General features: G+C 44.9%; 1 protein-coding gene across 1 annotated transcript in view; it reads right to left on the reverse strand.

The window, feature by feature from the left end:
* The window catches only part of NUDT13 (nudix hydrolase 13), a 249,504-nt gene that overhangs the window by 163,081 nt on the left and 61,494 nt on the right, over positions 1 to 24,929 (reverse strand). Inside the window, exon 2 of the mRNA XM_063961477.1 lies at positions 11,262 to 11,371. Coding sequence (XP_063817547.1) covers positions 11,262 to 11,338 — 77 coding nt within the window. The 5' untranslated portion in view covers positions 11,339 to 11,371. The remainder of the gene's footprint in view (positions 1 to 11,261; positions 11,372 to 24,929) is intronic.

Genomic DNA, 24,929 nt, shown 5'->3' on the forward strand with positions numbered 1-24,929 from the left:
CTATCGATCTCGCTTTTATCTGGAGATCGTCCAAGTATGGGATAATTGTGACTCCTTGCCTGCGTAGGAGCACCATCATTTCCGCCATTACCTTGGTGAAAATCCTCGGGGCCTGATGAGGAGGATAAATGGGGACATGAAGGTATGCATCCTTTATGTCTAGTGATACCATAAAATCCCCCCCTTCCAGGCTGGAGATCACTGCCTGGAGAGATTCCATCTTGAATTTGAACCTCTTTAGATACAGGTTTAGGGATTTTAGATTCAGAATGGGTCTGACCGAGCCATCCGGTTTCGGGACCACAAATAGGGTTGAATAGTACCCTTTCCCCTGTTGTATTAGGGGAACCTTGATAATCACCTGCTGTCAAGACAGCTTTTGTATTGCAGCTAAAACTATTTCCCTCTCTGGGGGAGAAGCTGGCAAAGGCGACTTGAAAAATCGGCGAGGAGGCACTTCTTCGAATTCCAGTTTGTAGCCTTGGGATACAATTTATATCGCCCAAGGATCCAAATATGACAGAACCCAGACCTGGCTGAAGAGTCGAAGACGTGCCCCCACAGGCGTGGACTCCCGCAGTGGAGCCCCAGCGTCATGTGGTGGATTTTGTAGAAGCCGGGGAGGACTTCTGTTCCTGGGAACTAGCCGTAGTAGGCATTCTTTTCCCTCTACCCTTACCTCTGGCGAGGAAGGACGAGCCCCGACCTCTTCTGGACTTATGCGACCGAAAGGACTGCATCTGATATTGAGGTGTTTTCTTTTGCTGTGGGGGAACATAAGGCAAAAAAGAAGATTTACCCGCTGTAGCTGTGGAAACCAGGTCCGCGAAGCCCTCCCCAAATAAAACCTCACCCTTGTAAGGCAAAGTTTCCATATGTCTCTTTGAATCGGCATCACCCATCCATTGGAGGGTCCACAGGGCTCGCCTAGCAGAAATTGCCATGGCATTGGCTCTTGAACCCAACAGCCCAACGTCTCTCGCAGCGTCTTTCATATATAACGCTGAGTCTTTAATATGACCCAAGGTCAATAAAATGCTATCCTTATCTAGGGTGTCAATGTCAGATGACAAGTTATCTGCCCATGCTGCTATTGCGCTACATACCCATGCCGACGCTACTGCCGGTCTGATCAATGCACCCGTATGTATATAAATTGATTTTAAGGTAGTCTCCTGTGTCTGGAGACGGTAGCGCCACCTTTTTGGACAAGCGCGTCAAAGCCTTGTCCACCCTGGGCGAGGATTCCCACCGTAACCTGTCCTGTGCGGGGAAAGGATACGCCATAAGAATTCTCTTGGAAATCTGCAGTTTCTTGTCCGGAGTTTCCCAAGCTTTCTCAAATAAAGCGTTCAGCTCATGAGATGGGGAAAGGTTACCTCAGGTTTCTACTCCTTAAACATGCATACCCTCGTGTCAGGCACTGAGGGGTCCTCTGTGATATGCAAAACATCTTTTATTGCCATAATCATATAATGAATACTTTTGGCCACCATTGGGTGTAACTTCGCATCATCGTAGTCGACACTGGAGTCAGAATCTGTGTCGGTATCAGTGTCTGCTACCTGGGACAGGGGACATTTCTGAGAGCCCGAAGGGCCTTGTGACACAGTCAAAGCCATGGATTCACTTTCCTTCTGATGAAACGGCCAGTGCTACAGGCCGAGAAACGCGTTAAGGCACTCCAGTGAAGGATCCAGTCTGACTGTGATATTTCCCTGACACCTCTGAGCTGTGTGGACCGATTAGAGCTCAGCCGCATTGCACGGACATTCTACCAGCGGCGTGACACTCTGTACTTTTATTGCATCGAGCCGCTGCACACCCGGCTCAGTACAGCGCTCAGAACGAAGAGGTTTCTTCATCGGATGACACATCATAGGAACGATTGGGCTCTCCTCAATATTTCCAGCTAAATTAAGGTATTAAGACAGTGCCGGTGTCCGCATTTCCAACATTGGGACACTGCTTGCCTGGCCCATCGGAGCCGTTCCTAGTACACCAATGTGGTTTGCTCCCGCATAAGGAGAGGTGAGACTTGAATTTGCAACACATTAGAGGTACCTCTTATAAGTCTCCAATTCAGATTACATTGTATCCGTGGTCGCACGGCTGAAAAATCACCAAGCAATATTGCACCTTCTGAATAAGGCTCATAAAGACTTTTTCCATCTATGTCTTTTCAGGTGTTACAATACAGTCAGTAGGTTGTAGTTCATTCATCATTATATATTTGTGATTTTTAATATATTAACCAATGGGTTATTTTATGTATGTACATTTACATTTTTATAAATGTGTTTATTAAAACACTGTTTTATTCACCTTACGAATAGATTTACTATATAGACTCATTCAGCGCTCCCATCTTTTTTCTATTAAAGCCATGGATTGACTCCCTGCTTTTTCTCTGGACTCTGCTTTGTCCAATCTTTTATGTAATAAAGACACATTTGCATTTAAAACATTCCACATATCCAACCAATCAGGTGTTGGCGTCGCCGACGGAGACACCACAATCATCTGCTCTACCTCCTCCTTAGACGAGCCTTCCGCTTCAGACATGTCGACACACACGTACTGACACTCACACACACACTGGGATATACAATTATGGGGACAGCCCCCCAATAAGGCCCTTTGGAGAGACAGAGAGAGAGTATGCAAGCACACACCCAGCGCCACTGGTAACTGGAATAAAATCCCAGACTGTACAGCGCTCTTTTATAGAATAAATAATACACTCACTGCGCCAATTAAATGTGCCCCCCCCTCTTTTTTGCCCTCTGTAATTGCTCAGCAGGGGAGAGTCCGGGGAGCAGCTTCACTGCAGCTTGCTGTGGAGAAAAATGGCGCTGGTTAGTGCTGGAGGATCAAGCTCCGCCCCCTCAACGGCGGGCTTCGGTCCCGCTCAAATTCTTTATACTGGCGGGGGGGTTTCAATATACTGCCTCTGCAGTATCTAATATATTAGCCAGTGTCCCTTGAGGTGAATATTGCTGCCCAGAGCGCCCCCCTGCGCCCTGCACCCGTACAGTGCCTTCTGTGTGTGCATGTGTGGGAGCAATGGCGCACAGCGTTACCACTGCGCGGTACCTCAGTGAAGATCTGAAGTCTTCTGCTGCCTGTGAAGTCTTCTTTCTTCTTATACTCACCCGGCTTCTATCTTCCGGCTCTGTGAGGAGGACGGCGGCGCGGCTCCGGGATGAACAGCGAGGACGACACCTGTGTTCCGACCCTCTGGAGCTAATGGTGTCCAGTAGCCTAAGAAGCAGAGCCTATCAGTTAAGTAGGTCTGCTTCTCTCCCCTCAGTCCCACGATGCAGGGAGCCTGTTGCCAGCAGTGCTCCCTGAAAATAAAAAACCTAACAAAAAGTATTTTCAGAGAAACTCAGTAGAGCTCCCCTGCAGTGCATCCAGTCTCCTCTGGGCACAGGATCTAACTGAGGTCTGGAGGAGGGGCATAGAGGGAGGAGCCAGTGCACACCCATCTAAAGTCTTTAGAGTGCCCATGTCTCCTGCGGAGCCCTTCTATACCCCATGGTCCTTACGGAGTCCCCAGCATCCTCTAGGACGTAAGAGAAATAACAATTACCAAAGTCCGAGGTCTATTCAATGTGTTGTGAGTCAGCTTGCAGTGCGGCCATATGCTGTGTACTGCAACTCCTAAGTGCAGGGTAAGATCGGGAAATTCACCCCGCTCACTCCTAATCAACCATTCTGTGTTTTAATTTGATCTCATTGTGAAGCTGAACAAGAGTGAACTCAGAATGTTGACGTGTTCACAATGTCGACATATGAAATCCCCACATTCTCGGGATGTAGACATTAGGGTTAGGCTGCGGGACGTTTAGGGTTAGGCACCAGGGGTGAGGCTAGGGGTGGGGATAAGGAAAGTTACTCACCAGAACGCCACTCGTAACTGAACATGAACTGCTCCAGAGTTGAACACAGGGACCCGGAACTCACTGCTGAAATCGCCACTGTCGTCGGGGCTAGGTAATCCAACGCTAGACCACCAGGGACGGTTTGTTGACATTCCATCAATGTCCACGTGATGAGTGTTCTAAGCATGTTCACAATTCGATCATGCTGACATTCTCATGTCGACATTATGGATGTTGACATGATGAATGTCAGGCTTGCATACCACAACCATCCTGTCTGTTATAGGCAAAGCTGTACTGTTTATGTATGTCTATTTATAACTATATTGTTACTAATATGTGTAATGCGAATCTACAAGTCAAGTCATTTTATGTTATTTTTTAATTTAAGTTTTCAACAAGATCTGTTCTGAAAAGGGTCTGTACAGTATACAATATAACGTATCACAGCATCAGGGGTGTATCTTCCTATTGGCCAGGATGGCACTTGCCAGGGGCGCCGGCCAAGAGGGGGGCGCCACCTGGCAGTGCCACCCGTGCCAGGGCGTAGAATGACATAGTAGTTCTCACTGAATACATCCCTTAGTAGTGCTCATCCACTGCGGGACTCCCAGAAGCGTATTGCACTCTGACACTCTCTGTGACTACAGTCACAATGATAGTGAATATAGCCAGGGAGGGGGGTACTTCCAGGTATGGGGAGGGGCGAGGCACCTCCTCTTCCTCATCCGCTCTCCTTCTCATTGGTCCCACACGGTCTGTCACCAAACACCAGCCACTAGAATCAGCACCAGTCAGCAGTGCAGTATGAGCATACCTGTACATTTTCTGCGGTACTGTAGCTGCACTGCATGGTCTATCCTGGCAGTCTGGATCACAGCTTACAAAGAGCTCTGTATAGAGAGGTATCTAGACCAGTGACTGCCTGTCCCACTGTGTTGAGACTACAAGTCCCAGCACACCATGTCAACTGGATTTGCTGGGACATGTAGTGCCATCACCCCTAGAGAGGGGTTTTTAACTGTATGTATGTGTGCATATATCCCCTTGGTGTCCCTGACTGCACCCTCCTTGTAATTCCCCCTCAGTGTCCCTGCCCGCACCATCCATGCAACTGCCCCCTTCAGTGACCCTGCCCATACACTCCTGTAATTCCCTCTCAGTGTCCTTGCCCGCACCCTTCCCATAATTACCACTCAGTATCCCTGCCCGTACCCTCCCCGTGTCAATACCCGCACCCTAACTGTAATTCTCCCTCAGTGTCCCTGCCTGCACCCATCCCTGTAATTCTCCCTCAGTGTTCCTAATCTCAGCCTCCCTGTGACTCCCCCCTCAGTGTCCCTGCCCGCACACTCCCGTAATTCCCTCTCATTGTCCCTTCCCGCACCCTCCCTGTAATTCCCTCTCAGTGTCCTTGCCCGCACCCTTCCCATAATTACCACTCAGTATCCCTGCCCGTACCCTCCCCGTGTCCCTACCCGCACCCTAACCGTAATTCTTCCTCAGTGTCCCTGCCTGCACACTTCTCGTAATTCCCCCTCAGTCTCCCCGCCTGCACCCTCCCCGTAATTCCATATCAGTGTCCCTGCCCGCACTTTCCTCGTAATTCATCCTCAGTGTCCCCGCCTGCATCCTCCCTGTAATTCTCCCTCAGTGTTCCTGACCTCATCCTCCCTGTGACTCCCCCCTCAGTGTCCCTGCCCGCACACTCCTGTAATTGCCCCTAAGTGTCCTTGACCTCAGCCTCCCTGTAGCCCCTCCCTCTCATTTTCCATACCCGAACCCTTCCTGTAATTCTCCCTCAGTGTTCCTGACTGCAGCCTCCCTGTGACTCTACCCTCAGTGTCCCTGCCCACACCCTCCTGTAATTGCACCTCAGTGTCCCTGCCCATACCCTCCCCGTAATTTCCCCTCAGTGTCCCTGCCCACACCCTCCTGTAATTCCCCCTCAGTGACCCTGCCCACACCCTCCCTGTAATTCCCCTCAGTGTCTCTGACCTCAGCCTCCCTGTAAGCCCTCCACCTCATTGTCCCTACCCGCACCCTACCTGTAATTCTCCCTCTGTGTCCCTGACCTCAGCCTATCTGTACCTCCCGCCTCTGTGTCTCTGAGTGGGGGAGGTGGGGGGCGCCAGTTCCTTACTTTGCCAGGGGCGCTCAGACCCCTAGATACACCCCTGCACAGCATATATGAGCTAATGCTAAAAGACTACGTTTTTGTGGGACATAGGGGGTCATTCCGAGTTGATAGCTCGCTAGCAACTTTATGCAGCGCAGCAATCATCTCAACCGCGGCTAAACTGCGCATGTGTATGTACCGCAATGCCGTAGGGGTACAAAGTGGATCGTTGCTGAGCAATGGATTTAACGAAGAATCCATTTGCACAGCCAAACGCACGGTGATTGACAGGAAGAAGGTGTTTATGGGTGTCAACTGACCGTTTCAGGGAGTGGTTGGAAAAACGCAGGCGCGTCCAGGTATTTGCAGGGCGGGTGTTTGACGTCAAATCCGGACCAGACAGCTGAAATGATCGCAAGGGCTGAGTAAGTCTAGAGCTACTTAGAAACCGCACAAAAGTTTTTCAGGTCCGCTCGGCAGCACACGCGTTCGCACACTTGCAAAGCGAAAATACACTCCCCCATAGGCGGTGACTATCTGATCGCAAGCCAGCAAAAAGTTGCTAGCCAGCGATCAACTCAGAATGACCCCCATAGTTCCCTTTCCTAGAACTGACATTTACTATATAGAGGGCCTTATTCAAGTTGGATTGTAATAGCAAAGGTGCTCTCAGCAGTTTTGCATTACGATCCTTAGCAATGCAAATGCAGGAAGAGGTGCATACCACCTTCTTCATGCACATTCGACTGCTAAAAACTGAGATGCTTTTGCAGTTCAGGATCGCTATGTTCATCTACGACTGCAGTCTCAGTAGGTCTACCTTACTCAGACTTGCAGTCACAGGGAGGCTATTTGAAGTGACAAGGGGAGGAGGGGGAATGAGACCTGAGCACAGGTGTATCAATTAGGGTGTGAATCAATTTTCTAAGAATATATTGTTCCACGGTGTAATATATGTACCATGGTTTTGTCCAGTGGAATTCTACTTAGAAATGTCTCAGGTGGAGGTTCTCCCCTGAGAGTATGGTGAACGTATATACAAGAAGGAGCAGAAGAAACTCTCTTTTTCTGGGGGAACTCTTATAGTTATCAAATGTAAATAGGATTTTGGTACGTACCGGTAAATCTTTTTCTCGTAGTCCGTAGAGGATGCTGGGGTCCACATTAGTACCATGGGGTATAGATGGGTCCAAAAGGAGCCATTGGCACTTTAAGAGTGTGGGCTGGCTCCTCCCTCTATGCCCCTCCTACCAGACTCAGTCTAGAAACTGTGCCCGAGGGGACGACATACTTCGAGAGAAGGACTTAACACAGATAGTGGCGAGATTCATACCAGCTCACACATACAAGGCACGTCAAGTCAACTAGCTTGAACTAATCAGCAAACGGCTGAAAAATTACTTACCCAGTAACTATGCAGTACGCAACTAAAAGAAGTGGTACTGAACCAAATAACATATGCAGGAAAATGAAGCGCTGGGCGGGCGCCCAGCAGCCTCTACGGACTTCCTCATGGAAGATCAAGTAACGGATGTTGCCAGCAGCCTCCCTGTAAAATAAAAAAACTCTAAAACGAAACTTTATTAGGAAAGCTCAGGAGAGCTCCCCTAGCTGTGACCGGCTCCTCCGGGCACATTTTATAAACTGAGTCTGGTAGGAGGGGCATAGAGGGAGGAGCCAGCCCACACTCTTAAACTCTTAAAGTGCCAATGGCTCCTGGTGGACCCGTCTATACCCCATGGTACTAATGTGGACCCCAGCATCCTCTAGGACGTTAGAGAAACTTCTATTACTGTACTTTAAAAACAGTAAGTATTGTAATCACATACAGATAGACAAACATCACATATAACATATAGTTGTAGATAATAGCAGAGATAACAAACTATCTTGCTGTAATCAATGCTTCAAATAGACAAGGGGGTATATTTACTAAGCTCTCGATTTTGACCGATTTTGAGTTTTTTCTTCAAAGTGTCATCTCGGGAATTTACTAAACTAAAATCTCGGCAGTGATGAGGGCATTCGTATTTTTTTTTTGAAGGCAAAGAATAAAAATACGAATGAATACACCATCGGTCAAACACGCCTGTTATTTTATACAACTTGGTAATTTACTAAAACTTCGTATTCACAATCACTGCCGGCAATAGCCAAACACTGCCGTGAAAAAGTACAAATCGTAAAAAAAAAGCAGTTTTCAAATAGACCTGCTTTTTTTTACCGTATTCTGTTAGGCATGCACGGATCAGTGAGATCCGTGCATGTTTATCAGTGGGAAGGGGTGTGAAAGAGTTAAAAATCAGAATTTTTTTTTGCGTGGGGTCCCCCCTCCTAAGCATAACCAGCCTTGGGCTCTTTGAGCCGGTCCTGGTTGTAAAAAAATAGGTTAAAAACCTGACTGGGGATCCCCCATATTTAAACAACCAGCACTGGGCTCTGTGCCTGGTCCTGGTGCCAAAAATACGGGGGACAAAAAACTTAGGGGTCCCCCGTATTTTTAACACCAGCACCGGGCTCCACTAGTCAGAGAGATAATGCCACAGCCGGGGGACACTGTTATACTGGTCCCTGCGGCTGTGACATTACCCCCCCCCCCAACTAGTCACCCCTTGCCGGGGTACCCTGGAGGAGTGGGGACCCCTTAAATCCCCCCCCTCCAGCCACCCAAGGACCAGGGGTAAAGTCCGAGGCTGTCCCCCCCATCTGTGGGCGGTGGATGGGAGACTGATAGCCTTTTGTGTAAAAAAAGAATATTGTTTTTTGTAGCATAACTACCCGAACTACCCGCAAGCTGGTACTTGGAGAACCACAAGTACCAGCATGCGCGCGGGGGGGGGGGGGGGGGACGGGCCCGCTGGTACGTGTAGTTCTACTACAAAAAAAAACCCAAATAAAAACAACACACAGACACCGTGAAAGTAAAAGTTTAATGAACATACATGCACACTTACATACATACATACATAGACCGCGAGGTTTAGTGGGGCCAACCACAAGAGTGACCCCACTTAACCTCGCGGTCTACCGCAAACCGCAAAGTTCCCACCATTGGATATGGGGGGTCATTCCGAGTTGTTCGCTCGCAAGCTGCTTTTAGCAGCTTTGCACACGCTAAGCCGCCGCCTACTGGGAGTGAATCTTAGCTTAGCAAAATTGCGAACGAAAGATTAGCAGAATTGCGAATAGACACTTCTTAGCAGTTTCTGAGTAGCTCCACACTTACTCGGCATCTGCGATCAGTTCAGTCAGTTTCGTTCCTGGTTTGACGTCATAAACACACCCAGCGTTCGCCCAGACACTCCTCCGTTTCTCCAGCCACTCCCGCGTTTTTCCCAGAAACGGTAGCGTTTTTTCACACACACCCATAAAACGGCCAGTTTCCGCCCAGAAACACCCACTTCCTGTCAATCACATTACGATCACCAGAACGAAGAAAAAACCTCATAATGCCGTGAGTAAAATACCTAACTGCATAGCAATTTTACTTGGCGCAGTCACACTGCGGACATTGCGCATGCGCATTAGCGACTAATCGCTCCGTTGCGAAAAAAATATAACGAGCGAACAACTCGGAATGACCCCCATAATGTAGCGCCGCTGCGCTAAATTGTATCCACAGTACGCCGCCTGACTGACAGTGCAGGAGCGCACAGCCAATCAGGAGAGTGCCATGACGTGGCGCTCCCTGATTGGCTGAAGGGACCCTCTTTGACAGAAGTCACGGGGTGTCCCGACATTCGGGGAAAGGGGTTCCATGTGTAAACATGGGACCCCTTTCAGTGAGTGGATCGGGTATTTCGTTTTTTTATTTTAACAAGTACGTGAATTATAACTTTGAAGTAGAGGACCGATCTTCACCGGATTCTTTGTAAGTATAATTTTATTTACAGGTACCCATGGATTCTACTGGACAAGAGGACAGAGTGCTTCGTGTCAACATAGGTAAGTATGTATATATGTAAGTGTGCATATATGTTCATTAAACTTTTACCTTCACGGTGTCTGTGTGTTGTTTTTATTTGGGTATTTGTTTTGTAGTAGAACTACAGGTACCAGCGGGCCCGTTTTTTCCTCGCATGCTGGTACCTGTGGTTCTCCAAGTACCAGCTTGCGGGGGAGGCTTGCTGGGACTTGTAGTTCTGCTACAAAAAAACAATATTCTTTTTTTTACACAAAAGGCTATCAGCCTCCCATCCACCGCCCACGGATGGGGGGGGGACAGCCTCGGGCTTCACCCCTGGCCCTTGGGTGGCTGGAGGGGGACCCCTTGATTTAAGGGGTCCCCACTCCTCCAGGGTACCCCGGCCAGGGGTGACTAGTTGGGGATTTAATGCCAGGGCCGCAGGGACCAATATAAAAGTGTCCCCCGGCTATGGCATTATCTCTCTGACTAGTGGAGCCCGGTGCTGGTGTTAAAAATACGGGGGACCCCTAAGTTTTTTGTCCCCCGTATTTTTGGCACCAGGACCAGGCGCAGAGCCCGGTGCTGGTTGTATAAATATAGGGGAACCCCTGTCATTTTTTCCCCTGTATTTTTACAACCAGAACCGGCTCAAAGAGCCCGAGGCTGGTTATGTTTAGGAGGGGGGACCCCACGCAATATTTTATTTTTATTTTTAACACTTTACACACTTAACATAATATACACAATGAATCTCGACAATTACGAATCTTAGTAAATATACCCCAAAGTGTAGTCCACTGATAATTCAGAAAGCTTGAGCGAATTAATTATTTTTCAAAACTGGTACCATATTTTCAAGGTCTCATAGATAATTCCTATTGATACAGTAGGTAACACAGTTCACAGTTCTCTGCTATTATCTACAACTATATGTTATATGTGATGGTTGTCTATCTGTATGTGATTACAATACTTATTGTTTTTAAAGTACAGTAATAAAAGTAACATTTTATAACTATAAGAGTGCCCCCAGAAAAAGAGAGTCACAGGGAGGCGCAAAGGAAACTGCGACAGCGTCGTAGTCCTTGGCCTTACCACTCACGGAAAACCAGATGCGTTCTAACCTGAATAAGACTCATATTACATATATTTTTGCTACGCAAAATTACTATAGAATATATGTCTTTTTAGCAATAATATAGATATATAAAGTATGGGGCATACACATCCAAAAAGAGAGAAAATCATTTCAATAAATTTTTAATTAGGCTTTCAGAATGAATGTGTAAGTACATGCTATACAGAAAAGAGAGAAATCAGTGCCTATAATCCATGCAAGCCGACTTACCGTGTTTGTTTAACATAGGATGAGCACAGCCTGCTATAAAGAGGCCTGGCAGAATGCCTTATAGCAGCTCTAATCATCTTCTGCTCCTGCTGCTACAACGGGAAATATACCTAAAAAAGAATATTGGTTCCAATTAAAAATATGTAATACCATGAAAATAATGTTTAAAACAACACCATTAACACATTATTATTATTATTATTATTAATAATAATAATACTACAGTAACAGTTTCTTGTATAGCGTAGCAAATTCCGTTGCACTTTACAATTGGAACAAAACTTGGTAATTATAGACAGAGAAAGTGGTAGGAAGGCCCTGCTCGCAAGTTTACAAATACAAAGGGATAGTTTTGTAATATATACATTTATAGTGATTGTATATACAGCACAATTGCACCATTTTGGGATCTGCCCGAATGTTTTCTCCTGTCACTTCTTATTTAATGACTTCTCAATTACAGACACTTTTGTTATGTATATTGAAATTAAATATTTCCAAGTATTTTATTTTAAAATAGACTGCATGTGTCATAAAACACAGCTTGGAATGACAAACATCCATCCATCCATGAATTACAATTGAACTGTATTGTCAATAAAAAGTATCCTGTACAATGGAATAGAAATTGTAAAGCTCCAGGGGATCACTGCAAGAGACTTCAAAATTGCTCTTCAATATAGTTTCCAAAGCATTTCTATAGATTGTACTTGTTTTTTGGGATCCGGACTTTAGGTCGACAATGTCTAGGTCGACAGTCAATAGGTCGACCCCATAGGGTCAACATGCATTAGGTCGACATGGACAAAAAGTCATCCTATGAATGGTAGACACTGGAAAAGGTCAACGGGTTCAAATGGTTGACACACATGGTCAACATGATTTTGGGGGTTTTCTTTTTTTTTTTTACTTTTTATTTCCTTGACTATCAATATCACAAATCATAACCTTAAGTAACCTTGTGTCGAGAGAAGCAAGACACCGTGTCTGAAGCGTGGCGAGCGAACACTGTTCTACAAATGGTGGTACCAGATGGAAAAACTATCCACACTAACCCCAAAGATGCAAAAAACAGAAAAGAAAAAAAGTGTGTAGGCCATTGCCACGTCAACCTTTTAACCACGTCGACCTTTCCCTGTGTCGACCTTTTGTCCATGTCAACCTTTGTCAAAGTAGACCTAATGCATGTCAACCATGTGGGGTCGACCTAGACACTGTGTATATCTTGTATACAACACCCTTATTTTTTAAGGAACTACAGATGTGTCCTCATATATCTAGCCCTAATACTCCATACAGTAGGAGATGCCTGGTGTGAGTCAGTCGGCAGCTCTGCTAACATCAGGTATCCTTTTTTGTAGAAAATGTGTCTTATTTGTATCACTGTGTGACTGATGCACAAGTAGCTTATGCTGATTAAAATGATATGCGGCCTGCCTATATTCTGTGTGCGGCTTTGGCTGTATCTGCATACGAAATGCTACGTTACAGTGATTTCCAGGAAAACTATTTGCATAGCAATGTGACTTTACTGACTTAGATGCATCTAAACTGAAAAAGTCACACATAAATATGCTTAGCGCTAGCGAGTCACGCCACGGAATGACACTCAATACTAATGCTACTTTCATTTTTCAGCTCTAACCCTCCATGAGGTGGCCACTAACAAAAGCCGTAGCTTTACAAATATAGCCCAAACTATATATTGTCGTTGATGAAGCCCTCTATTGACAAATTCTCAATGACTGCTATTTACTATCAAAAGTGTACTGTCACCTAGGCACAAATAAACGGGTGAGTAACTCCTACAGTCTGCCTGTCTTCGGTGGGTTGGGTTCTAATAGTGACAGCAAGGATCTTGGGTTATTATGGCCCAGATTTATCAAGCCTTGGACAGTGATAAATTGCACGGTCATAAAGTACCAGCCAATCAGCTCCTAACTGCCATGTTACAAGCTGGTTTTGAAAAAAAATGACAGTTAGGAGCCGAATAAAGGCAGTGCGAGAAAAGCACCCTGTGTGGCTTAGGTATGAAACTGGTGTGAGACCGCCCTACTCTTCCAATACATCCACGCCAAAATGCCTTTCCCACAACTTGATATCTATTTACAGGACTTAGGGCCTAATTCAGACCTGATCAGTGCTGTGCGTTTCCGCACAGCAGCCTATCAGGTCTGAACTGCGCATGCGCCGCAGTGCACCGGCGCATGCCAGACAGCCAATGGCTGTCTCAGCCCTGCAATCGCTTGTCAAACAGGCAGAGGCGGTCGCTGGGCAGAAGAGGCCGTTTAGAGGGCGCGGTCCGGGCAATGCAGGCGTGCCTGGACCTTTTGGGGGGGCGGGCCCATTAGTGCGCTTTTTTGGTTTGCCAACAAACCTGAATAACCCCCATTGATTCTGAGTTTGATGAAATGTCTATGTTGTACACAGATGAGCAATTTTATTTCTACTGCTCATGTGTGTAAAGCTATCAAAGAGATTTAGGGGCTAATTCAGTAAGGATAGTAAATTCTGCTAATCAGCAAAATTTGCTATCCTTTTGCACGCATGCATGCTGACTGGCGCCTCCTCACCTGCAACAAGCAGAAATTGCGATCGCCTCGCAATTTCTGGTTGTCAGCAAAAACCAAGGTTGACTACTGCCGGCGCAGCTTAGCTGTGGCCGCAGGAGTCCTGGCGCCATCTTGCCTGTCGCGGCGGCTGCGTGTGATGTCACGCAGCCGCCGCGGCCCCACCCCCGACACGTCCCTGTTTGCACCGCACTGCCCACCGTTTGTGATGCCCCGCCCCCGTAGCGCTCCGTTTCCTCCCTGAAAACGCAGCGTTGCCGCCCCCTCCCGCCCTGCGACCGCCTCTGCCTGACTGATAGGCAGAGGCGAACGCATTGTCGAAGTCAAAAATATTACATACACACCACATACAAACACCAAACTTTGTGGCCTCTGTGCGTGCGCGTAATCGCTGTGCGTACACATACCCACACTCTACGTACACTGGTTCACGAGCCATGCATATTGGCGCGTGCTATGAGTATATACGGTAGCACACACATTCGCACAGAAAAGCCACAAAGACAATATTCAATATTCTATTTATATAGTGCATAATTTACACAGTCTCCATACACAATGCCAGCAACTTACATACACTTAAAAGGTAGAACAATAGAGTTATTCAGCTTTACAGGATGTGAGGGGACAGAGCAAGGTTAGGACTTACTGTTTGGTATCCAGATGTGCAGTATTTTGTGATCTACATTTCGGTTGCTATTTGCAGTTGATCGCATGTTTCTGCGTATAGATATACGTAGAGATATAATATTAGTAAACTGTTATGATACTGTACTCAGGATATTTGGCGGGAACCCAGTGGCAACCACCTGCAAGCACACCTGGACCAAGCATCGCCCATTCATTCAAACCAACCTATGACCCCTCATGTACTGTAAACGACCCGCCCCTTGACCTATGGAAGAACAGCTTACATTTCCCACTGTATTGTATTTGGACTCATTGTATAAAAGAGAGGTCTCCTGATCCAGGCTTCAGTCCCTATTCTTTGAAGGTCATCTTGCTAAGACTGTCTGAGTCCTGGATCCGGGAGCGCTCGCGAACAAACGTATGCACTATTGCTTGTAGCTCTTCTCTGTAATATTGTTGTATCTTTATCTGTATCTTTTGAGTAAATACTGTTGATGCGTGGGACCATAACATTACATTTAACTACTGGTGTCGCATTCCATTCTTGTTTGGGATAAGGTGTATTCAGCCACACGTGTCGCTACACTGTGCGCATAACGTGTCGGTGTGTATACGCAACTTATATACATACTTTAGCGGGTGTACGCATATGTTTAGCCGCCGCAGCGGCTATAACCCTAGTGTAATAAGGTACTGCTTTTCCTTGTAAGGTAATCGAACTTTACAGCATTTTCTGTGGCCCCCCGCAGAGAATGCGGACACATACGCAGTACGGCCCGCTGCGCATCCGCCCGCAGCACCACCGCAAAAAATAAGATTTTAAACCTACCGGTAAATCTTTTTCTCGTAGTCCGTAGAGGATGCTGGGGACTCCGTAAGGACCATGGGGATAGACGGGCTCCGCAGGAGACATGGGCACTTTAAGAAAGACTTTGGATCTGGGTGTGCACTGGCTCCTCCCTCTATGCCCCTCCTCCAGACCTCAGTTAGAGAAACTGTGCCCAGAGGAGACGGACAGTACGAGGAAAGATTCATACCAGCCCACACCATTCACACCTTATAACTTGTGATATACTATCCAGTTAACAGTATGAAAACGACATAGCATCAGTCCAAGACCGATGAGACTATAACATAACCCTTATTTAAGCAATAACTATATACAAGTATTGCACAAGTAGTCTGCACTTGGGACGGGCGCCCAGCATCCTCTGCGGACTACCAGAAAAAGATTTACCGGTTTAAAATCTTATTTTCTCTTACGTCCTAGAGGATGCTGGGGACTCCGTAAGGACCATGGTGATTATACCAAAGCTCCCAAACGGGCGGGAGAGTGCGGATGACTCTGCAGCACCGATTGAGCAAACAGGAGGTCCTCCTCAGCCAGTGTATCAAACTTATAGAACTTTGCAAAGGAGTTTGAACCCGACCAAGTAGTAGCTCGGCACAGCTGTAGCGCCGAGACCCCTCTGGCAGCCGCCCAAGAAGAGCCCACCTTCCTAGTGGAATGGGCCTTGACCGATTTAGGTAACGGCAATCCCGCCGTAGAATGCGCCTGCTTAATCGTGTTACAGATCCAGCGAGCAATAGTCTACTTTGAAGCAGGGGCACCAATCTTGTTGGTTGCATACATGACAAACAGTGCTTCTGTTTTTCTGACTGTAGCCGATCTGGCCACGTAAATTTTCAAAGCCCTGACCACATCAAGGGACTCGGGATCCTCCAAGTCCCCCGTAGCCACAGGCAACACAATAGTTCATATGAAAGGATGAAACCACTTTTGGCAGGAATTGAGGACGGGTCCGCAATTCTGCTCTATCCATATGGAAAACCAGATAGGGGCTTTTATGTGATAAAGCCGCTAATTCCGACACTCGCCTAGCCAAAGCCAAGGCTAATAACATGACCACCTTCCAAGTGAGATATTTCAACTCCACCGTTTTAAGTGGTTCAAACCAGTGTGACTTAATGAAACTTAACACCACGTTAAGGTCCCAAGGCGTCACCGGAGGTACAAAAGGAGGCTGAATATGCAGTACTCCCTTCACAAAAGTTTGTACTTCAGGGAGAGAGGACAATTCCTTTTGATAGAAAATGGATAAGGCCGAAATCTGAACCTTAATAGATCCTAATTTTAGGCCGAAATTCACTCCAGTTTGCAGGAAGTGAAGGAAACGGCCCAGATGGAATTCTTCCGTAGGAGCATTCCTGGCCACACACACACCAAGAAACATATTTTCGCCATATACGGTGATAATGTTTAGATGTCATGTCCTTCCTAGCCTTTATTAGCGTAGGAATGACCTCATCCGGAATACCCTTATCCGCTAGGATCCGGCGTTCAACCGCCATGCCGTCCAACGCAGCCGCGGTAAGTCTTGGAATAGACATGGCCCCTGTTGCAACCGGTCCTGTCTTAGAGGAAGAGGCCACGGATCTTCTGTGAGCATTTCCTGCAGATCCGGATACCAGGTCCTTCGTGGCCAATCTGGAACAATGAGGATTGTTCTCATTCCTCTCCCTCCTACCATTCTCAACACCTTGGGTATGAGAGGAAGAGGGGGAAATACATAGACTGACTGGAACACCCACGGTGTCACTAGGGCATCTACAGCTACTGCCTGAGGGTCTCTAGACTTGGTGCAATACCTCTGTAGCTTCTTGTTGAGGCGGGACGCCATCATGTCTATCTGTGGCAGTTCCCACTGTCTTGCAATCTGTGCGAAGGCTTCCTAAAGAAGTCCTCTCTTGGATGCAGGTCGTGTTTGCTGAGGAAGTCTGCTTCTCAGTTGTCCACTCCCGGAATGAACTGCTGAAAATGCGCTTACATGATTTTCCTCCCAGCGGAGAATCCTGGTGGCTTCTGCCATTTCCCCTCTGCTCTTTGTGCCGCCTTGGCGGTTTACATGAGCCACTGCGGTGATGTTGTCTGACTGGATCAGTACCGGTAGGTCGCGAAGCAATGTTTCCGCTTGCCGAAGGGCGTTGTATATGGCCCTCAGCTCCAGGATGTTGATTTGAATACAAGTTTTTTTACTTGACCCAAAGACCTTGGAAGTTTCTTCCCTGTGTGACTGCTCCCCCACCTCGGAGGCTCGGGTCCGTGGCTACCAGAATCCAGTCCTGGATGGCGAACCTGCGACTCTGCAGAAGGTGAGCACTCTGCAGCCACCATAGGAGAGACACCCTGGCCCTAGGGGACAGGATGATTAACTGATGCATCTGTAGATGTGATCCGGACCACTTGTTCCGTAGATCCCATTGGAAAGTCCTCGCATGGAACCTGCCGAAGGGAATGGCCCCGTAAGATGCCATAATCTTTCCCAGGTCCCGAGTGCAGTGATGCACTGACACCTGTTTTGGCTTTAATAGGTTTTTTACCAGAGTCATTAGTTCCTGGGCCTTCTCTATCGGAAGATAAACCCATTTCTGGTCCGTATTCAGAATCATACACAAGAAGGGCAGACGAGTCATAGGAACCAACTGTGACTTCGGGATATTGAGAATCCAGCCGAGTTGCTGTGACACCTTCAGCGAAAGTGACACGCTGTTCAACAACTGCTCTTTTGATCTCGCCCTTATTAGGAGATCGTCCAAGTATGGGATAATTGTGACTCCTTGCTTGCGTAGGAGCACCATCATTTCCGCCAATTACCCTGAAATTGGTAATGACAATACTGTACCGTAATTCTCAGGTACGCCTGATGGGGTGGATAAATGAGAACATGAAGGTATGCAGCCTTTATGTCTAGATACACCATAAAATCCCCCCCTTCCAAGCTGGCGATGATCGCTCTGACCGATTCCACCTTGAATTTGAACCTTTTCAAGTATAGGTTCAGAGATTTTAATTTAATTTTAAAATAGGTCTGACCGAACCGTCCGGTTTCGGGACTACAGCCAAGGTTGAGTAATATCCCCTTCCTTGTTGAAGGAGGGGAACCTTGTTGGAGATACAATGTGTGAATTGTATTTAATATTATCTCCCTTTCTGGGGGAGAAGCCGGTAGGGCCGATAAGGAAAACCGGCGAGGAGGCACCTCTTCGAATTCCAGCTTGTAACCCTGAGAAACAATTTCTATTGCCCAGGAATCCACATGTGAGTGAACTCAGATGTGGCTGAAGAGTCGAAGACGTGCTCCCACTGGGGCGGACTCCCTTAGCAGAGCCCCAGCGTCATGCGGTGGATTTAGTAGAGACTTCTGTTCCTGGGAACTAGCTGTGCCCTGCGCCCTTACCTCTGGTAAGAAAGGATGCTCCTCGTACTTTCTTGTTTTTCTGCGACCGAAAGGACTGCATTTGATAATGTTGTGCTTTCTTAGGCTGTGAGGGAATATAAGGCAAAAGATCAGATTTACCAGCTATAGGTGTGGAGACCAGGTCCGAGAGCCCTTCTCCACACAATTCCTCACCCTTGTATGGTAAAACCTCCATATGCCTCTTTTAGTTGGCATCACCTGTCCATTGCATGTTCCACAGGACACGTCTAGCAGAAATCGACATAGCGTTGACTCTAGAACCCAGTAGACCAATGTCTCTTTGAGCATGTCTTATATATAAGACAGCATCTTTTATATATCCTAGGGTCAATAACATGGTATCCTTATCTAGGGTTTCAATCTCCGCTGATAAGGTTTCTGTCCACGCTGCTACAGCGCTATAAACCCCTGCCGACACAATCGCCGGTCTGAGTAGTGTACCAGAATGTGTGTAAATCGACTTCAAAGTACTTTTCTGCATGCTATCTGCAGGATCCCTGAGGGTAGCTGTATCTTGGTATGTCAGCGCTACCTTTTGGGTAAACGTGTCAACGCCTTGTCCACCCTGGCCCTAGCAGGTGTAGATTTATGGAATCTTATATAACATATATTTATTATATCATATATTGATATAATGGTTTATGTATTTTATATCTGCAAATATATTATAATAGGCTTACAAATAGGTGGGCTCATAACAAAAGGGGTGATGTTTAGTACTGGTCCAATCACACAATATGTTATGCGTGGACGTTCCTATTTAATACCTGTGATTGGCTCAGATTAAAGGAGCTATATCTCTACTGTCCAGGAAATATTTCCGGGCAAAGCCTAAATATACTTTACAGAGATATATAATCCTGGCTCATTGAACATATAAGTACTATACTTTGACTACAAGTCAATTGTCCCAACTTGCAGAGCCTTATATAATATATGCAGATTTCATGTATAACTTTAGTGATTCCGAAAATGAGTTCAAGACTTGGAATACCAGCTCTATTTTGTCTAGTACATTTATTATAGGTGATACAAATTACAAGATAAGATAAAATCACATTGGGTAATAAATCATATTATTTAATTTACATAATTTGTTCTAACTTTGGTACCTACTAAATTATATTGTTATGTAATGGTCTATATGGCAACAGTCGCCCCCTTGTGGCCGTGAGAATTGATGATGATGGCCACACATACATTAACATAATAATTGCTTATATCTTGCATCTACCAGTTTTTCTAGCTTACTGCGTTCCTGCCTTATAAGGCGCTTAAGCCACAATATCAGTGAAATTAAAATGATTAGCAAGATTGTTTGACCGATCAGCAAGCCCTTTAAACCAATCTCCAGCCAGGTGTTTGTCATGGTTATTTCAAAATCTCCATCATGCAGTAATTTATTTAGTGAGGCATCTGCCTTCTCAACCATGTTATTAATTTGAACTATGTGTGTGTCTTTCCTATCCAGGAGTTTCTGTAACACTTCATCCTGGGAGATTTTACCCATGTCATTAAGTGTTGTTAAAGTTTTAATTTGGATATTTAGCTGATCTATTTTTTCTTTGCTTTCTGTTTCTTTTAAATTAGATTCTTCTCTACATTTTTGTAGGGTTTTAGCTAAACTGCTTAATTTAGCATCCATAGCCAAACAGGCTGCATACAAGCCTGCAATGGCTATTCCTTTCTGTTTCCTTTTCTTTGATGATTTAATTTCATCATCAAACAAACCCTGGACATAGTTCCATGGGTTTTCTTTTAATTTGGCATCACAAGCAAAGTCTGTACACTTTTGCTTTGTGATGTATTTCACTACCAAGCTGTCTATATTTGACATTGTAGCCATTTTACAGATTTATTCCCTTTCGTTATATGTATTCTATCACTGAGAATTACAAATTTTAGTCTTTGGGAACAATATTTCCTATATTTTGCACGTGGTATCCTCCCTTATCTGTTCGCTAGCCTGATAAGTTAAACTCTAACACCCGTGTTTTTTAATTTCTTACTTTAGGCCTTTTTTAGAAAAAAAAAATTCTCTAGTCATTTGCAACTTATTCCACTGTGATCTTGTATTTTGCCCAGCGGGCTTATAGCCCTTGCGCTGCCCCTAAATATTGTATTTAGTCAAAATTGATACTGAATAATTCCAAGTCCCTTCCGTGGTCGCCAATGTAGATTTATGGAATCTTATATAACATATATTTATTATATCATATATTGATATAATGGTTTATGTATTTTATATCTGCAAATATATTATAATAGGCTTACAAATAGGTGGGCTCATAACAAAAGGGGTGATGTTTAGTACTGGTCCAATCACACAATATGTTATGCGTGGACGTTCCTATTTAATACCTGTGATTGGCTCAGATTAAAGGAGCTATATCTCTACTGTCCAGGAAATATTTCCGGGCAAAGCCTAAATATACTTTACAGAGATATATAATCCTGGCTCATTGAACATATAAGTACTATACTTTGACTACAAGTCAATTGTCCCAACTTGCAGAGCCTTATATAATATATGCAGATTTCATGTATAACTTTAGTGATTCCGAAAATGAGTTCAAGACTTGGAATACCAGCTCTATTTTGTCTAGTACATTTATTATAGGTGATACAAATTACAAGATAAGATAACACAATGATAATAAATCTTATAATTTATCTGTACTTCCTTAACCATGGTACATACATAAAACACAAACAGTTATACAAACTTAAACAATTAATACACATACTATACACTTGCAAGAATATGTGAGGGCATAATTCATAGCTACCGTCTTAGGATCCTGACTCCCTCTGGACTTCGTTCCTTCCTCCTCTCCTTCTAACTCTCTAGCTATCAGACTGCCCCTTTTATCCTATATTCTACCAATTCAAAACTAGTATATCCCCACAGTTTCCAATGAAGTACATAATTATAGGTTTTGACAGATTCCAAAGTGTAATAAAACGTTCTCTGCAGAACTCCGTCCCACGGTGGTGAGCATGTAGGGAATTTGGGATCATAAAATGTGGTATTTCTTTATCCATCAGAGATCTACCTTTGTATGGATGTGTAAACGATCTATTTCGCCTAGGCCCTAGGGTGTTAGCATAAATGATGGGGACCTGTTTATAGTGCGTTTGATCCTATATTATCATTGCCTCTGGCCAGCAGTATAACTGGACAATAGGCCAGCTAGTTGATAGACTTTCTAAAGGTATGAAGATCTTTGATTGTGAATTCCAATGTACCCTGTTCATACCAGTAACTGTTTGCATATTATGAGACCTGAGCTAGGTGACCTATTGACTTTATCCACCAAGTTATGATTATTTATTTGCTGTGTGTGAATAAAGTATACAGTATACATATATCTACATATCATGTAAACTTTGATTTAATTGTACTTGGTATAGCGCAGATCAGACGTTAATCCTTTCATTAATTCAGATATGAATAATGGCATGGAAGGGATGAATTTGTGTAATGCTTAATGTATTGTGTATTCTGGCTATATGGCTTACACAGGGAAAACCTGTCTCTTACATAATGACCCATAATCTTGCAGTAAAACACACAGAAATACATGCTACTAAATTCTCAAAACATAAGACTAATACATTCAAACCTATTTAAGTTATACCTTACAATAATATATATATACACACACTCTTAACTGGTTAAAATCACATTGGGTAATAAATCATATTATTTAATTTACATAATTTGTTCTAACTTTGGTACCTACTAAATTATATTGTTATGTAATGGTCTATATGGCAACACAGGGAAAGGATATGCCATGAGAATTCTTTTGGGAAACTGCAGTTTCTTGTCTGGAGATTCCCGCTCTTTTTCACACAATTCATTTGGTTCATGAGAGGGGGGAAATGTTATCTCAGCTTTCTTCCCCTTAAACATGTGTACCCTCGTGTCAGGGACAGATGGGTCATCAGTGATATGCAAAACATCTTTTATTACAATAATCATATATTGAATACTTTTCTGCCAGTTTTGGCTGTAACTTTGCATCATCGTAGTCGACACTGGAGTCAGACTCCGTGTCGGTATCAGTGTCTATTATTTTGGATAGTGGGCGTTTTGAGACTCTGAAGGTCCCTGCGACATAGGGAAAGACATGGGTAGATTCCATGTCTGTTCTCTAATCTTTTGTGCAATAAATTTACCTCAGCACTTAATTCCACATATCCAGTCAGGTGTCGGCGTTGTCGACGGAGACACCACACACACATTTGCTCCATCTCCTTAGAAGAGCCTTTTACCTCAGACATGTCGACACACGTACCAACACACCACACACTCAGGGAATCCTCTTATCTGAAGACAGTTCCCCCACAAGGCCCTTTGGAGAGACAGAGAGAGAGTATGCCAGCACACACCCAGCACTAAAACCCCAGGAAAAACACACAATGGGCAATATTTACTAATATTCGTGTTTGAGTCGGTTTGTGTAGTGTTTAAACTCGTTTTGTATCGGATGCATTTTCATGCAACTTTTTGAATCCATATACGCAAAGTTACGAAGCAGTCGACTTTATGGTTTTCGTGTTTTCCGATGTCGATGCCAGTCGGGTTTTTTTGGCACATTTACGGCCGTCATTGTCGTTTGCGTACGTGTTTTTGTTGGATTTGCTGGTTTTTTTCCTAAGTTAAACGCGGCAGGGTTTTTTTTTCCTGCAGCCGCATTTTCACTTTCAGTTTCGATTTTCATCCCCGTTCGTGATTGGTTGTGTTTCAGATGGTAGGAGTGTCTGTGCGCAACCATATAAATACGCCCCAAACCATCCGCACCTCGTGGGTTTAGTTAGTGGTGAGGAGGAGGGAGGTTGTGCTGTGGAGGTAGGTGAATTTGTGGTTTGGTGAGGAGTGTTGGTAGCGATTTCTGAGTGTGGTATTGTGTTTGAAAGTCATCTTGTCATTCTTGTTGTCTTGTATTTTGTGGTTTTGTCTCATTTTTAGTCCAAGTTATTTTTCTTTATAGTCCCTTGTCAGTGTTTGTGTGTGGGGGTGGGGGTGTGAGTTGTGTAGTGGTAGTGGAGGAGTGTGTTGTTTGTCTTTTTTTTTTCCTGTGTTAACTGTTTAGACACACAATTATGTGTGACTCAGAGGTGGAGGGTGTGAGTGAGGGGGAGGAGGTCGGTCAGGTGGAGGAGGTGAGTGTTAGTGAGGTTAGTGAGGTGGAGGAGGTGGGTGAGGTTGCTGCAGCAGCCTCAAGTGACAGTGACAGTCAGAGTGCTCCGCAGCCACGCACCACTACTAAGACTGGGCGGAATGTAAAGTTTAGTTTTGCTGAAAATGTGGCATTGGTGCGTGAGCTGATGAAGTATCAGAGGCAGCTATTTGGCCCTGAGTCTGCCAAGGTGCCAACACGGAGGAAGACGGTGTTGTGGTCGAAAGTAGTTGCTGCTGTCAATAGTGAGGGGGTGGTCAAGCGGACGGAGGACACATGCCGCAAACGGTACTATGACATAAAGCGACGTGTCAAGTCCAAAATGGCCAAGGAGGCCAAGGAGGCTCGGAAAACCGGTGGTGGCCAGCCCTATATTGCAAGTTACCTGGAGTATGAGGAGCCCATGCGGAGTGTAATACCTCCTGAAGTTGTCTCTGCAACCCATGTCCGGGATTCAGATAGGCCAAGGAAGAATGGTGAGCATGTGTATTTTTTTATTTATTTTTTTTGTGTTAAAATGTTTTATTTTGTAATCTGTGTCATGTGACGTTGCATATTACTCCCATCTTCAAGTGTGTGTCAGCAAATTCATTGTTTTGGGTCATGTGTTAGCTAAAAGCCAATGTAACATCTTACTTTATTGTATGTCATGTGTTTTTCAGACCGATATTTAGCATGTGTAGTTTGGACTTGGTGTGTCTCTGATTTGTCCTGCAATAATGTTTTCCTTTTGGGGTTTTTTTTTCTTATAAGTTATGACTATGTTTTATATATGTGTTCCATTTTTTTTTTATTAAAAAAAGTCGTTGTCATGTTAGAGGCTGGAGTACTGGAAAGTGGTTTGTAAACCACTTACATGTGTAATGTCATCTTTAGAGAATGTTATGGGTTTTTTTTTTTAATGTTTTTTGTTTTTGCTTGTATTTGTACCGTGACACCATACTGATTTTTTTTTATTCAAAAAAATGTGAAGCATTTTTTTTTGGGTCATATACTGGTAATGTGTCTTTGGAGTGCCAC

The sequence above is a fragment of the Pseudophryne corroboree genome, chromosome 3 (assembly GCF_028390025.1).
Source record: "Pseudophryne corroboree isolate aPseCor3 chromosome 3, aPseCor3.hap2, whole genome shotgun sequence".
NCBI classification, from domain to species: domain Eukaryota; kingdom Metazoa; phylum Chordata; class Amphibia; order Anura; family Myobatrachidae; genus Pseudophryne; species Pseudophryne corroboree.